General features: G+C 39.5%; 1 protein-coding gene and 1 long non-coding RNA gene across 11 annotated transcripts in view; one reads left to right on the forward strand and one right to left on the reverse strand.

Annotated features, from left to right (window-relative positions):
* Positions 1–4,473, reverse strand: part of SNX14 (sorting nexin 14) — a 99,061-nt gene extending 94,588 nt beyond the window's left edge. For all 10 annotated transcript variants that reach the window (XR_015251374.1, XR_015251375.1, XM_086707350.1 and 7 more), the window contains exon 1: positions 4,171–4,473. Coding sequence is in view for 8 of the 10 variants with exons in the window: in XM_086707350.1 (XP_086563476.1) it covers positions 4,171–4,370 (200 nt within the window). In the remaining 2 variants the exon portion in view is untranslated. The remainder of the gene's footprint in view (positions 1–4,170) is intronic.
* A 7,901-nt stretch (positions 4,474–12,374) lies between these two features.
* LOC147581066 (uncharacterized) lies at positions 12,375–14,759 on the forward strand. Its single transcript, XR_015251376.1, has 2 exons — positions 12,375–13,190; positions 14,496–14,759. It is a non-coding gene; the product is annotated as an uncharacterized LOC147581066 (long non-coding RNA).
* Positions 14,760–16,408: the final 1,649 nt, after the last annotated feature.

Here is a 16,408-nt window from a genome sequence, read left to right on the forward strand (position 1 = left end):
ACAATAAGACATCAGACTGTGGTTACAAGAGGTGGAGCATAGGGGACAGGAAACTGGAGGGAGCTGGTCAAAAGGTACAAACTTTCAGGAATAAGATAAATAAGTACTAGGGATGTAATGTACACCATGATGACTATAGCTAACAATTAAACTACAATTAACTAAAACTACAACGACCTACTAGTATACATTCACTAAAATGACTAAACTAAATCCACAGACAGTATCAGACAGAACAGTCAAATGTTTTTGGCAGGAGTGAAAATTAGTATAACTACTTTGTAAAGCTATCTGGCAGTATCTACTTAAGTCAAACAAACCCATACACTATAACTAAGCATTTCCATTCATGGACATATAGCCAAAATAAATAAGTCTACCAAAATAAATATATATGAGAATATTCATAGCATTAATAATAGCCAAAAACTATAAACAAGTCAAACGCCCTTCAACAGAAGAATGGATAAACAAAGTGTGTCCTATTCCCAGTGGAATACTGCATAATAACAAAAGAGACTGAAGTACTGATATACACAACAGTATGGATAAATCTCAAACACAGAGTGAGAGAAAGAAACCAGATACAAGAGGACCACATAATTACATTCATATGAAATCCAAAAACAAGCAAAACTGATCCATGGTGACTGAGGTTACTCACAAAGGTGTCTGCTGGCATGCTAGAATAAATGAGATAAAAATAACTGCTAACATTTAATAAGAGTATGTTCTATATGCTGAGCACCAATTTAAACACGTTCCATGTATTAACCACTTAGTCATCAAAATAATCATATAATGTAGGTACTAATATTATCCCTATTTTACAGATAAGGGGACTGTGACAGGTAAAAGATCACTTATCCAAAGTCACATAACTGATTAATGGAGGAGTCAGAATCAAATTCTTACAGTCACGCTTAGGTTCAAAACTTTCACACACAACCATAAATTGCCTCAATAATTAATGAAAATTCTTTTTTTTTTTTTTTAATTTTTTTTTTTTCAACGTTTATTTATTTTTGGGACAGAGAGAGAGCATGAACGGGGGAGGAGCAGAGAGAGAGGGAGACACAGAATCGGAAACAGGCTCCAGGCTCCGAGCCATCAGCCCAGAGCCTGATGCGGGGCTCAAACTCACGGACCGCGAGATCGTGACCTGGCTGAAGTTGGACGCCCAACCGACTGCGCCACCCAGGCGCCCCGAAAATTCTTAATACAATACCTGGGCCAAACAAAACACTCACAAAGTGTTAGTTAGCTATTACTACTATCACCATTATTATTAGTAGCATTAACTTAAAATATTCCTTAGTATAACACTCAAATACTCAATACTATGATTGCTAATTATATCTATGCTCCTACTTTTCCCTAACACTACCATAAAGGTGATATCACAAATAATTTGAAATATATGAAGTATGTTACTCTATTCCTCCCACAAATCACTTACAATAGCCAAAAGTTATATCTATTTATCTCTCCACAGATAACATTCATAGCCTTAATTGCTATCAAAAGAAAAATTTATATACTAAACAATACTTTGAATACTTTCAAGGCTATAAGAGAAAAAGTTAATTTTGAAAAAGAGTATTATTCTAAGTTTTACTACATAGAGGTAAAGCTCCAAATCTACATACTAACCATTAAAGATTTTAAACTGAAAATTTCTTTTTTAAGTTATTTCTATAAACTAACTGGTGAAATACCTGTGTAAAAATCACTTTTTGAAGGTATGCATTAAGTATATCTTCTCATTTCTTCTAATTCCATCATTACGCCCCTGGTATTTTTTATATTTTACATACACACACACATTTTTTTTTTTAATTTCTGAATAGATGTGCCTAGTATTCCCCCCTCCTAGAAGGGACCACATTTCCTTATGTAACAGTCTTCCAGAGATAGCCAAAGCATACATAAACACACGTTTATATGTAAATATGAATGTACACACATATATTTTTTCAGTTTTTTAACTTTAATTATTTATTCTGAGAGAGACAGGGAGGAGCACAGAGAGAGAATCCCAAGCAGGCTCTGCACCATTAGCACTGTGCCCGACGTGGGGCTCGAACTCATGGACAATGAGATCAGGACCTGAGCAGAAACCAAGAGCCAGATGTTCAACCTACTGAGCCACCCAGGTGCTCCGTGAATGTGCACACGTACTTTAATGAAAATCACACAATACGCTGAAAAGCACACTATATAAACTGTCTTGCACCTTGCAAAGGCTTTTTCCTGTTAAAAGGGTACCTAACCATTCTTTCATTTTATTTACTTATTTAAGTAAACTGTACCCCAATGTAGGGCGTGAACTCAAGACTCTGTGATCAAGAGTCCATGCTCTATGGACTGAGCCAGCCAGGCACCACAGGGTACCTAACCATTCTTTTAGTAAAGACAGTTCTATGATGTTTAAGATCACTTTTGCTGGTTTCAACACTAACAAAGGAAAGTACCAAAAACAGTCTGAAAAAAAATTCTTTGTTTGAATAATACAAATAAAGATACAGGGTACAGATCAAATGGTATTCTATGACTTAACAACATAGAACACTAGACGCTATAATTAAGTAGACAACCTCAGAAATCTAGTTCAACCTGATCGTACATGTCCTACTTTGGACACCTAAACTGACCCATCTACTGAAGGAGACAGGTTAAAAATTCCTGGACAAAAGTTAAGCACAAAAAGTTAACCTTTCATATTAAAGCTGTTAATCTAGAATACCTTCCAGATGACAGAAAGCGAAGTACTTAATAATTAATTTCCACTCTGCTAAGGATTCTTAACAGAATTCCTTCAGGTATTCCTGAAATCAAACATCTTACTATCACAATCAAATCACATTAGATCTCAAATGATATTTTCCAGTAAAATATCAATCGTTATTTAAACCTAGTATTATATAAACCCAGAGTCCACTAACAAGAAAGCAAAATGGCTAGGGAAAAAAATCTGATCCGTCACACGAAATGGTTGCCTTAGAGCAAAATTAAATAACCAAATTCCTGGTGAACGCTTTCCCATTCCTCTCTTTAGGGATCAACTACCTCGGTAAAGGGTAAGGATGCTTTCATGTTCAAAACATCAGAAAAAACATCATGTAGATACTGTTGCTGACAAGTGTCTCAGACTTCTTTCCGCCAAGAGCAAATCCGGAAATAATTTGAAGTTCTCCTCCACTACCTACTTCATCATTTCTAGAAATAGCTAACTGAAGGAAATCAGTTTTATTTCAGGGGCAGAACTTTCCGATTTCAAAGTGTCAACTGAATTTACCAATTTTAAACTTTCAGTCTTCCCTTTTCGAATATTCTAGAGATGTCAAGACAGAGACTATTTTACTTTGACTTGGATTCAACAAATCTTTACAATTACCTGTTTTAACCAACCACACTTTGAGGAAAGCTTCAGCTACAAGGCTGTGTGTGGCGCGCGCGTGCTTCGGCTGCGTGACTATGTGTATGTGTGCACACGTACATGCTTATGCAAGCTGTGTGCGCACGCGCGCGCCTCAGCTGTAAGACTACATATGTGTGTGCTTTAGCCGCAAGTCTGTGTGTGCGCGCGCACTGGCTGCAAAGATGCGTGCACGACTGCGCGCTGCGGCTGTAAGACTGCGTGCATGTGGCGCGTGTGTGCGCGCAGCGGCTGTAAAATCGTGTGCGAGTGTGCGCAGAGCGGCTCTACGACTGTGTGAGTGCGAGTGTACGCGCACGCGCGCGGTGAGAGCGAGGGGAGTCTGCCTAAGACTGTGGCTGCTACAACACCTAGAACCCTGTCGTCAGCTGACTGGACCGCCCCTGCAAGGTCTCTAATTGAGACGTACATATACATTTCACTCCTCTGAAAAACGATGATGGAGGGCCAGGTTACAAGAAACAGGTGAAAACTAGGTAAGAATCGGGGCCAGGTGTCTCAGAAGACCCGGCCTCAGGAAGGGGGGCACTGGAACGCACCCCACCCACGCTCGCACTTCCGGGCCCGGACGCTCAGCCCGGCGCCCCGAGGCCCCTCTTCCCAAGGCCTCGGAGCCGGCCGTAAGTCCCGCAGCTGCGCAGCCCGGGCGGTCTCCACAAAGTAAAGCAACCCGGGCCTGCGCCTGCGGCCTCGCAGAACAGCCGCCCTCCAGCTCCCCGCTGCAGCGTTACCTATTGAGAAGTAGGGAGGCGACGCTGAGGCAGAGCAACAGGAAGCAGAACAGCGGGTACTGGCGGCAGATCTCGCGTCCTACGTCGAGCCGGAGCCGCTGCTTCAGCTTCTCCACCATCGTCCGCACCCAGGGCACCATCTCCGTTTGCGTGGCTGAAGCTGTGCTACAGGTTGAGGCCGAGGTTGAGGCGACCCCCATCAACCTCCCGCGTCTCCGCCCCCGCCGACCTGGCGGCTACCCACACAGCCGCCGACCGGCGGACCGACCGCCGGCTGCAATCGCCCAAAGCCCCGCCCAAGGCCCCGCCGCGCGTGCGCGGCCTCCTCCCCCCGCCCCCCCCCCCCCCCCCCCGCCACAGCCAGCCAAGGGGACTGCCGCACGACGTCCCCGAGATCGTCACCCCTTGGAGGCCCAGCGCGTCCCGCAGCTCCACCCTCCAGGGCAGGGTCGCGCGCCGGCCTCCCAAGGAGGGCCCGACTTCACTGGCTACTGGCCTCTTTTGGAAATCGGGGGGTAAAGTTGCAGCACCCAGTAACCTTCGCCTGTATCGCGGAGGAGAGAGAGAAGGTTGTGCCGGAGCACGGGGTAAATTACAGCCCCGAGCAGCCGCCGGACCCTGCCTGCGGGACATCCTGAGCTCGCGGGGTCCTCTGGGGACTGTAGTTTTTGTGACGCGAGCGGGCGGGGGGGATGGAGTGCGTGGTCCCGGCCTCTCGGTGGGGACCCGTCGAGCTTTACGTGACGCCCAACGGAGAGAATGGAGTCCTTATTTGGCGGGGGCTGGGTAGGGGAGGACGCGTGAGTAAACCCTGGAATTCGGGAGTCAAACCCACCGGGCCGTCACCCCTTTGAGTGTGCATTCTGCGCGCTCACAGGCAAGGTAGAGCTCAGGTCACCATGGCCTTGCCGGTCTAATCAAAATCCAAGTGTTTGGACAAGGCAGGTTGGCAGGTTAGGTTAAATCCCTCTGGTCTCGTGGAGCTTTCGATTTAGTTAAGTCATCACATTTCTAAATTTAATATATGATTTTCCGCCAGTCGGAGAGATGCAAGAAGACATCATCGTAACAAGTAAAATTTATTTAGACGGCGCGCTAAGCACTTTCATTTAACTTTCAAACATTTACCTCATGATGTAGATACTCCAGTTTTTCCCATTTTGCAGCTAGATTACGGAGGCTAGCAAAACCGGGATTTGGAGCAGTTCTAACCCCAGAGCCGGCGCTCTACTGCTGCCTGTCATTTTTTTCTTCCTTAGGATCTTATCGTCCAAAGTGCGGAAACAGATACGTTCAGAAAGTATATATTGTTTAAGTGGGGTATGTGCGGTTTCATGAATATTTTTCCATTTTACTCCAAATACAAGGACCACCTTTAATGATGCATTATTTTCCTTCAGAATGTATCGTCCCTATTCTATTAATGCTAGTTTTATTGACATAATGATTACCATTTTCTATCCTAAATTTGTACACCTTTCTAATAAATTTTTAAGGATTAATATCAATACAATTGCGCAAGGGTAAGAACATGATACATACTGTCAAGTTTCTTCCTAGAATGGTTTACCAATCCACAGTAGTATATAAAAGCATCCGTATTTCACTGGTCGTCATTAGGGATGGTTTAAACTAACATCACAATATACTCATACTGTACCATTTCTGATTAAATTATTAAAATGCCATGTAACATCACTGGAAAACTAATTGCTTTTTTTAATGTTTTGAAGTACAGGAGAAAACATTTAGTATATTAATTTCACTTCTGCAGCCTTTTAATGGTCTTTGAATTATCTAGAACCCCTTGTTTATATGAACATCCTAGGACTACACTGAAATATAAATAAAAGGTATATGTTAAATTAATCTACATGTATCCAGGGCCTACGGTGTAGTTGAGTACAGTACTTTAATACTTGTGCAAGTTACTTTATTAAACTTTTCTGGGAAGTTACATTGCCAATCTTATTCTTTATAAAGACTTGTTCTGAATTTACTGTTCAACTTTGTACTAAGAGCCAAAACATTTAAAAAGCAAAATGTTTGTTTTGTTTTGTTTTTTTTAGTGTTTATTTATTTTTGAGACACAGAGGGACAGAGCATGAATGGGGGAGGGTCAGAGAGGAAGACACAAAATCCGAAGCAGGCTCCAGGCTCCGAACTGTCAGCACAGAGCCTGACGCGGGGCTCCAGCTCATGGACCACGAGATCATGACCTGAGCTGAAGTCAAGACGCTTAACTGACTGAGCCACCCAGGCGCCCATAAAAAGCAAAATGTTTGATTTTCAAGTTAGCCTTAACAACATCCAACTTAAAGGTGGCTTTTTCCCCATATGACGTTATTAGAGGAAATTTTGAAATAACCTAGACAATTTAAATCTTCACATTATGTTCAGGAAAAGTAAAAACTAAAAATAAATTTCTGCTATAAGGAAAATCCACAGCTGGGGGCGCCTGGGTGGTTCATCCCTTTAAGTGTCTGACTCTTGATTTCGCCTCAGGTCATGATCTCACGGTTGTAGGATCCAGCCCCGCATCGGACTCTGGGCTGCCAGCTCGGAGCCTGCTTGGGCTCAGAAATAAATAAATGAGGGGCCCCTGGGTGGCTCAGTCGGTTAAGTGTCCGACTTAGGGTCAGGTCGTGATCTCATAGTTCATGAGTTTGAGCCCCGTGTCGGGCTCTGTGTGGACACCTCAGAGCCTGGAGCTTACTTCAGATTCTGTGTCTCCCTCTTTTTCTGCCCTCCCCCCACTCTCAAAAATAAACAAACGTTAAATAAATAACTTCAGAAATAAAATCCACGCCTAAAGCAAGAAAAAGAAATTTGGGGTGTCTGGGTGACTCGGTTGAGCATCCCACTCTTGATTTTGGCCTAGGTCATCAGCTCACAGTTCGTGAGATGGAGCCCTGAGTCGGGCTCTGCACCGACAGTGCAGAGTGGGCTTGGGATTCTCTCCTCCCCTCTTCAGCTCTTGCACATGTGCACTCTCTCTCTCTGAAAATAAACTTAAAAAAAAAAAAATTATGGTTGATACAGACTTCATAAAATAAAATACTCTTATTTCATTAAATGTTTTTTCTTTAACCTTGTGGTCTGTTATCAACACACACAGAGCTTTAAACTTTTTTCCCAAACTTTTATTAGAAGTTTTGAACTTAAAGCAGGAATATGGAATATCCACAATCAATCCTAATTCTGAAACCAGCTCCACCTTCTACTAGCAGTGTTTTATTGAGCAAGGTTAAGTTGATCTACCTCAACCTGTGCATCCACAACTCTAAAAGAGAGATCTCTTAAGAAGTTTTAGAGATTTAAATTGGGTGTAAAGTACCTACTAAGTGTCTTTATACAATGATTAATACAAAAATTTTCTTAAATTATTCTATCAATTTCTGAGTGTGACAAAAGCAGCCAATACCTTTATTTGGATAATAACCTAAAATCACAATGACCTAATAGGAAACAGGTCCAGAGAGGTTCTTTGCCTGCTCTTCTAGACCTGCACTGTTCAATACAGTAGCCACTGGCCATTATCTGACTACTGAGCATTTAGAATGTGGCTAGTGCCACATTGAATAGACATGTGCTATAAGTGTAAAGTAGACATCAGACTGCACATGAAAACAAGAATGTAAACTGAATTTTTAAAACAAATGTTAAATATTCTCAAAATAATGAGCTAAAATATTAATCTCATGTTTCTTATTTCTGTAATGTGGCCACATTATTTGTAATTTTACTAAACTTCTAATGTAATTTTAAAATTACATTATGTGGCTTTCATTATATTTCTACTGGTCAGTGCTGCTCCAGACTAACATTAGCTAGGGAGAGCCAGTACAATTAAATGTGTAAATTTTTTGATAAATGCCACAATTACTATGTATGCCAGGGTACGTTTTCAAACTATAAGAAGTAGAAAAAAATAATTGATTATGCTTTCATCTAAAGGGCTCAAATATCAAGCTACAATAATATCTCCCATTATTTTAATGAATATTTATTGAATTAGCAAATAAATATAAGGCACTGTACTAGATGTGGTGGCAGATACAATGATTTAGGTGCACTTTTCTGACCTCCAAAGGCTTACAATCTAGTGGAGACATATCACACATGAAAATGTAGAATACATGGCATGTTTATATATAAAGGCTGTAATAGTTTTTAAAAAATGACAAGTGATGGGAAAGAAAAATTTTCAACTAGTGGGGATCTGGGAAGACAATGATTTGAGCAAAGACTAGGATTTATCTCTTTGCTTTCACTTAATATTTAGAAGTCAGGCAGCAGTAGGCAATGTTAAGTATTTAAAATGCATCTAATTAAACCTGATTCTCCCAACTCCACCAGCACTATACAAATTGTTTATGTTGGTACAGGAGATTTAAAGATGTTGAAATACCTGAATCCCAGTTGTTTGTGGCCTACTTAACTCTGACAACCCAGAATATACACCAAATTTTAACTGTCGAGGGCCATGATCTGCATGGCGTAAGCGGATCAGGAAGAGGATAGATGAATATATACACATTACCCCTAGGAGCCATTTCAGTCTACCCCACTCACAGATGCCTACTATAATATGGAACGTATTCTCCTGTAACAGGATTCGCATTTCTAAACCCCAGTTTCAGCCCACTATGTCTCAAAGCATCAAGTTTCATATTTTAACTTTGTGGCATTCGTAATGTTATCTTTAATGTTACATTTCATAATGCCCTCTTCTCCCCACAACTTATCCCTGTGCATCAACCTCAGGATATAACATCTGTTAAAGGAACTACAGAACTGCCTTCTTCACTTCAGGAAATGTTCCTTGCCTTCCTTTTCAAAACAGGAACTACAATGGAGACTATGTAATTCAAGGAAGAACATTAAGGGATTTTAATGGGTGGGAATTTGAGATGTTCAAAATGCAGCTATTACTTTCCTATTTAACACCCCTTTTTTGAGTGACCATGAAGTAAAACCTCCAATGGGAAGATATGAAGGACTACAACTTTATACAACCAGTGGCTCAAATAGATCCTCTCTGAATACAAAAACTGTTTTGACCATGAAATTCTGGGAAGTCTCATGACCTTAGCACCAAACAATTTAAGCATTTACTGTTTGTCATCTTATTTCTAAACACAATGGAATAACCATTCTCTCTAACCTTTCATGGAAATGGGTCATAATTACAGAAAATGTCAATCATTTCATAACTGATTAGAAACTAAAAATATACTGGCCATCTGGATGGCTCAGTTGGTTAGAAAGTGTCCAACTTTGGCTCAGGTCATGATCTCACAGTTCATGGGTTCAAGCCCAGAGCCTTGAGCCTGCTTCAGATTGTGTCTCCCTCTCTCTCTGCCCCACCTCTGCTCATACTCTGTCTCTCAACTGTTAAAAAAAAAAGTTTTTAAAGAAACTGAAAATATACTCACCTGCCTGTTGGTAAATATTAAAGACTGGAAAAGGCACTTAAATTCTAACACCATCACTATCTTGTATAAGACAGCCAATGTTTCTCTTGTCTATCTTTTAAAGTTACCTCTTAAATAAGTAAAACATTATGCCTTATGTCATATTAACTACACAGACAATGGCTTCCTTTCATAAAAAGAAAAATGCTACCTATATCCAGGTGTTTAAATATAGCTTTTAACTGACTTCAGTAACTTCTGAAAGTATTTTTGGAAAGGCTTTGCCATCCTTCCCCTTACCTCTAGGTAGGCTATTCACTAAAACAGAAAAACAAATTTTCATATGGTACTTATAAACCACTATGCAAGTATGCTTGGTTCAGAATGGTGAAAATCACTAATATTGGTACTTCAGTTCTAATTCTAAGGTTGCTACCAAAGAAAATCAATTTTTATCTTTACTAAAAAAGAAGCTATTTTGGTAACCTGATTGTAGTTCTAAGAACATAGAGTTCACGGTGGATGGCTGGCTCAGACTGTAAAGCACGCAACTTTTTTTTTTTTTTTTTTTTTTTTAGAGAGAGAGAGAGCACAAGCTGCGGGGAGACGGGCAGAGGGAGAGAGAGAACCCCAAGCAGGCTCCACACCCCATGGAGCCCAACATGGGGCTTGATCCCATGATCCCGGGATCATGATCCAAGCCAAAATCAAAGGTCAGACACTCAACTGACTGAGGAACCCAGGTGCTCTGAGCATATAACTCTTGATCTTGGGGTCATGAGTTCAAACCCCACCCTGGACATAGTTTACTTAAAATAAATGCTCTTTTAAAAATAGAAATCTTGACTAATAAGGTAATCTTGGAAATTTTTATTGGAAAATTTTCCCTATATATCGAAAGGCAGTTACCATTTAAATTTAGGTTTCCTTAAATTTACAGGTTGTTTTTTTTTTAATTTTTTTTTTTAACGTTTATTTATTTTTTTGGGACAGAGAGAGACAGAGCATGAACGGGGGAGGGGCAGAGAGAGAGGGAGACACAGAATCAGAAACAGGCTCCAGGCTCTGAGCCATCAGCCCAGAGCCCGACGCGGGGCTCGAACTCACAGACCGCAGATCGTGACCTGGCTGAAGTCGGACGCTCAACCGACTGCGCCACCCAGGCGCCCCAAATTTACAGGTTTAACATGAACACAAGATTTTAAAACAATATGAATTTCAAGCACTGCTTATACTCTTCAATTGTGTTAAGTTTGAGATATATCCTTACTTATTCAACGTAACTAAGAACTCTGTACCAGATGTCCTATTTACTTTACAGTTCTATTTACTTCTATTTTCAGTTAAAATAATAATAAAACAGATTAGCTCACTTTATTTCTTGGGGCTAAGATGAAATCTCCAAGAAATATCCCTATCTAAAATCCTTTTAATGTCCTAGGTTTTCACACATTGATAGCACATCATATATTATTCTTAAATTGGCTTAATCCTATTTATTGAATCAGCCCTGCCAAATTTCATAGCTTTGCTTTCTTCTAGTGTAAACCATCATATGAAATTGTTACTGATCATGGTGGAGGATGGGAAATTGCAATTAACACATACACTGTTAACAGTGAATTTGAAGAGTAGCAGCAATACTGAATAGAAAATAATCCTGAAGATTCTTCCTGTAATTACAGAGTATAGAAACATCAGATTTTCAAATGTGGTCAGATGTTTTAAAACCATGGTTTTGCTCCTTAAGTTACCTTTAAGCAGAGGTTGATAAATTTTGGTTTTTGACTTCTATAGCTAAGTTACAAACCCGTAACACAAGGAAGAAAAATTACCTAGTAGACTATTTACACCCCAGAAAAGCCACAGGCAGGACTTTTATCTTGGTGTTCTCTTGTTTATGTTCCTCAGGGGTACTTTGTTGATAGTTTTAAAGTACCTAGAGCAAGAAGACTTTACTCTTTTGGCCTAAGTGGATTTTTGAGGGGTTGGCTGGAGGTGGAACACAACGAAAAGGTGAAGTGAAGGGCACCTAGCTGGGTCAGTCGCTGGAATGTGCAACTCTTGATCTCAGGGTTGTGGGTTTGAGCCCCCACATAGGGTGTAGAGTACTTGGATCAAATGTAGCTGGATGTGAAAAGAGAAATTAACAGGACACATTAACTGACAGAGGAGAGCACTCTGTGTTGTTGCACATAACACAGAGAATCCAGCCTGGACAGTAAAACAGGAATCCACATAAGATGTGATATGAAGCCATGAATGTAGATGAGATCAAGAAGACAAGTACAGATGAAAAAAGGGAAATAAGGACAGATAAGAACGAGGTGGTCAGAGATTAGAGAACCAGCAAAGTGCCAAAAAAAAGACTTTTCAAAGATTCAATGTAACAAATGACTTAGAGGGTAAAGTTTTAAGTGTATTTTGAGAGAGTAGGCATGTGAGTGGGGAAGGGGGGGAGGGGGAGACAGAGAGAGAGAGAGAGAGAGAGAGAGAGAGAGAGAGAGAGAGAGAGGCAGAGTCCTAAGCAGGCTCCGTGCCGACATGTTAGCACAGAACTCGACGTGGGGCTCAATCTCACAACTGTGAGATCATGACCTGAGCTGAAACCAAAAGCCAGAGGCTTAACCTACTGAGCCACCCAGGCACCCCAAGGTTAAAGCTTTTTTAAAAAATGTTATTTTCATATCAGGCTACTGGTGTCCTGTGAACAGCTCTTTAAAAGAGGAGAGAGGAAAATCAACCTAAAGGAGTATCATCCCAAAACTGCCACGCTACCTAGGAAAATGTGGAATAAAATGCCTTTATCCTAATAATGTAAAACGCATGGTTTCAACCTAAAGAGAGTTTACTGGGGCAGGGAGCTGTGGGAGGGGATTTGCTGGTGCTTAGAATCCTTATCCTATTTTGGATTGATTATATGCTAACCCTATAATTTTGAGAAAACATTTGAGCTACTAGTAATAAATCATATTTCAGAGATTGGATTAGCACTTAGACTACCTTTTATTTCCTAATCAGGTTCATTTATATTAGTATTATACCAATTGAATTTTGCCTAGAACTATGTAACTAAGGGACTTGAGATAAACGAACTCTAATTCTAAAGATTAAAAAAAGTTACTACCACAGGGGCACCTGGGTGGCTCAGTCAGTTAAGCATCCAGCTCTTGAATTCAGCTCAGGTCAGGATCTCGATGTATGTGGGATCAAGCCCACATTGGGCTCTAGACTGACAGCACAGAGCCTGCTTGGTATTCTCTCTCCTGCTCTCTGCCCCTCCCCCACTCACACATGAACCCTCTCAAAAAAAAAAAAAAAGAAAAAAGTTACTACCACAAAAGGAGAACCATATTGCTCAAATATTAGTTGACATCTACATTACTCAGACTGATTTCCACCTAGTGCAATATTAATACAGTAATTTAGGGAGTCGAGATAACTTCAATAACGCTCTGTGAACTATATGGGCTTGATACAATTTTCTTCTTCCGAATATACAGGTTCCAATGTTTCCTTAACTGCAAGAGAAATAAGCATCCTACTTACTCCCCTCAAAGAATAACTAAGTTATCACAGATGTTCCAGAAAATGTTCATACATGTAAGCTATTACACGTTGATTACAGTATGAATTAAGTCTTTTAATGTAACACTTCCTATTTTGTGAAACTAAGTCTTCACAAAAGTATGAATGCAAAGAAACAGAAAATCCTCTAGGCAGAATGTTACCAGAAACATAAGCTGTACCTTATAGAATGTTGAGACAGAAAAATACCAAAATATAATCTTTTCACCCAGGACCAGAGATTATATTGTGTTTGCACATAGTTCCCTCATTAAATGCCTCAATGATTAGGAAAAAATATTTTTATTATTGTTTTCACCTAGAACTATTAGGAAACTAAAAAGAAGTATTTAAATCATTGAAATTGTGACTGTATTAATGCACACAAATTTGGTTGAACAATCTATACACACACACACACATCAGGCTTAGTAGAATGGGGAAGCCATAGGAGATTAGCATGCCTTATGTCCATTAATGAATGGGTCTAGGTATATTAGTTAATAAGATTTATTTTCTTCTTCAGTTTCCTGGGGTATGTGCATGTGTTTCCAGATACTACTATTGCCATTAAAAATTAGCTAAGATTTCTGGTACCAAAAATTTCAAGTCAGTTTCTCCCTTGGTATTTTAATATAAAACTTAATGTTTTAATACCTGGAAGCAGTCCTTAAGAACAGCTAAAATGACCTAAGATGTTCAAATTGCCTTTATGTGGAAAAATTTTAAAGGACTTAGACTGGAATCAGCAAAGAGTATATGACGAAAGTCATTATTTCCACAACCAGATTAACATGGATTCTCATCAAATCTGGGTATGGTAGGTTTGAGAAATCTCTACCAAAATAAAGAATGTAGTCACATTACCAGGTAAAATAGCATACATGAAGGTAGCTATGTTAAATATAAATGGAAAAACAAAATGCTGCACAATGGGTTTCGTTTTAAATGTTCAGAAATTAAATACTAAAACAAAACCTATTTTACTATTCCCAAAGGTTTTTCAAAATACTCTGCTTTGTCCAGTCAAAAATGTCACTAAATTTGCATGTTTGGTCACAAAATGTCTTCTATGTACCCTTTTAACATGCTAGGTGATGTTCTCTTTTCCAGTAAGATTTATTCAAACTTCCCCTGGACAGTTTATTTCAAATGAGCCATCAACATGAACGTGGTAATACAGATTAAGATGGTTTCTTCTAATAAATTCAAAATAATGTACACATATTGTTGTATTTTACTACCCAGATCCATTTAAAAGTAGCACTTTTTATACTAAGTTGCACATTTTAGGTACAAACGATGAAGAACTGAGGCTCTTATTAATTTTTTGCTTACAAGGATTCAAGAAACAGGAGCCATTTTTCTTGAGAGGAGTGGGAAGGAAAAGGCAAGACCTCTGCGTATCAAGTAAAAGAAGATATTTAAGCAGTTGAAGGTTATAAAGCTGCTTTCAGGGTCTAACCACCTCCTCACAGCAAATAATCTGCCTGGAAGGAGTCAAAACTCCTGCAATCAGGCACTCTTCTTTCAGGCATGAGGGGGTACCTTGCCTGCCTGCCTGCTCCCAAGGAAGCTAAAAATAAAGCGTATGTTTTTCTCATATGCACAGCACATAGTCATGTCAGTGAACAGGCATAGTACACCAGTCTTTTATCAAATCCTTCTTTCATAAAGAACCGCCAAACATTTGAGAAAAATTAGAAAAAGTAAATAACTAAAGTGAGCTAATATTTCAATGCATCCTGTAACTGGTCACTTTTTAAAAAACCTTTAAAATTGAAGAATGAGAAAGATAGTCTATATATAAAATAAAAACAGACTGCTCTGTTGGTCAAACTTAAAGTCAGTGTATGCTCTGGAAGAGGGAAAAATAAAAGGTAATATTTCTTATAAAGTATAAAAAGCTACAGTGACAAATGAAAAAAATAGCTTAAATATAAGAGAAATCAATGCAGTACAATTCTTCCAAACCAAGCTCCAAAAAAGCAGAAAAACTGAAAAAAGTGAAAAACAAAATTCTCAGCAACAAAAAAACTCTTAAGTCTTCCAGTTAAAAAGCAAAATAAATGAAAACCTATGCAGTCTCATCAAACCTTAGAAAACGAAGTTATGAAAAAAAATCTGAATGTATAAGAAAAAAAATTACCTACAAAGCAAGCACTGCATTCAAATCAAGACTATTATAACACAGGGCGGGGCGCCTGGGTGGTTCAGTCAGTTGAGTGTCAGACCCCTTTTTTTAAATTTATTATTTAACATTTATTCATTTTTGAAAGAGCATGAGCTGTCAGCACAGAGCCCGAGGCAGGGCTCAAACTCATTAACTGTGAGATCATGACCTGAGCTGAAGTCTGACTGAACCATCCAGGTGCCCCAAGTGTCAGACTCTTGATTTTGGCTCAGGTCATGATCTCATGTTCATGGGATCAAGCCTTACACCAGGCTTTGCACAGAACGCAGACCTGCTTGAGATTCTCTCTCTCCCTCTCTGCCCCTCCCCCACTCATTCTCTCTCAAAATAATGAAAAAGAAAAAACCTGTTGTTACACCAAATAATGGAGTGATACCTCCAAAGTTCTGATGGAAAAGGATAGTGCAGCTAGAATCCTATGTCCAAACTGTCAACCAACAGTGAGGGTGAAACATTTTCCAGTGTGCAAGACGGTTTACAGTTCATGTAACCTTTCCTGAAAATATTACCAGAGAACATATTGCAGTAAGAACAAAAGGGAATCTAAGAGGGAGCAACGGAACCTAAGAAAAGTGGAGTCCAGCAATGGAATGGGAAAAAAAAAAAAATTCTAATATGACAGTAGTACACAGAGCACTAAATATGATTAAATAGCAAAACAGCTTATAAAAAAAAAGGTAATTAGAAACTCAAAAAAAAAAAAAAATCCAAGTCATGGTTTGTATTTTAGCTATGGCATGAATCCAAATAAAGGAACATTAAAAGAATTCATTTTATTTCTACCTTAGAATTTTGCCTTCCCAAGGACACAAATTTTATCAAAATAGGGTTATCTATCAATCTAAATACATTACCATTATAAATGCTACGTTTTGTCTATCTTCAGTCTAGAGGCAAAATAAAAGATAACCTGTTATAAAGTGCCATAAATCTGAAAAATGATAGCAGGAACCAGGAGAGGAAGGAAAAGTAATAAAATATCGAGGGGCTCCTAGGTGGCTCAGTAGGTTAAGTGTCCAATTCTTGATTTAGGCTCAGGTGGTATCTCACAGTTCATGAG

This window comes from Puma concolor, chromosome B2 (genome assembly GCF_028749965.1).
Source record: "Puma concolor isolate L17-30 chromosome B2, mPumCon1.1.hap2, whole genome shotgun sequence".
NCBI lineage: Eukaryota > Metazoa > Chordata > Mammalia > Carnivora > Felidae > Puma > Puma concolor.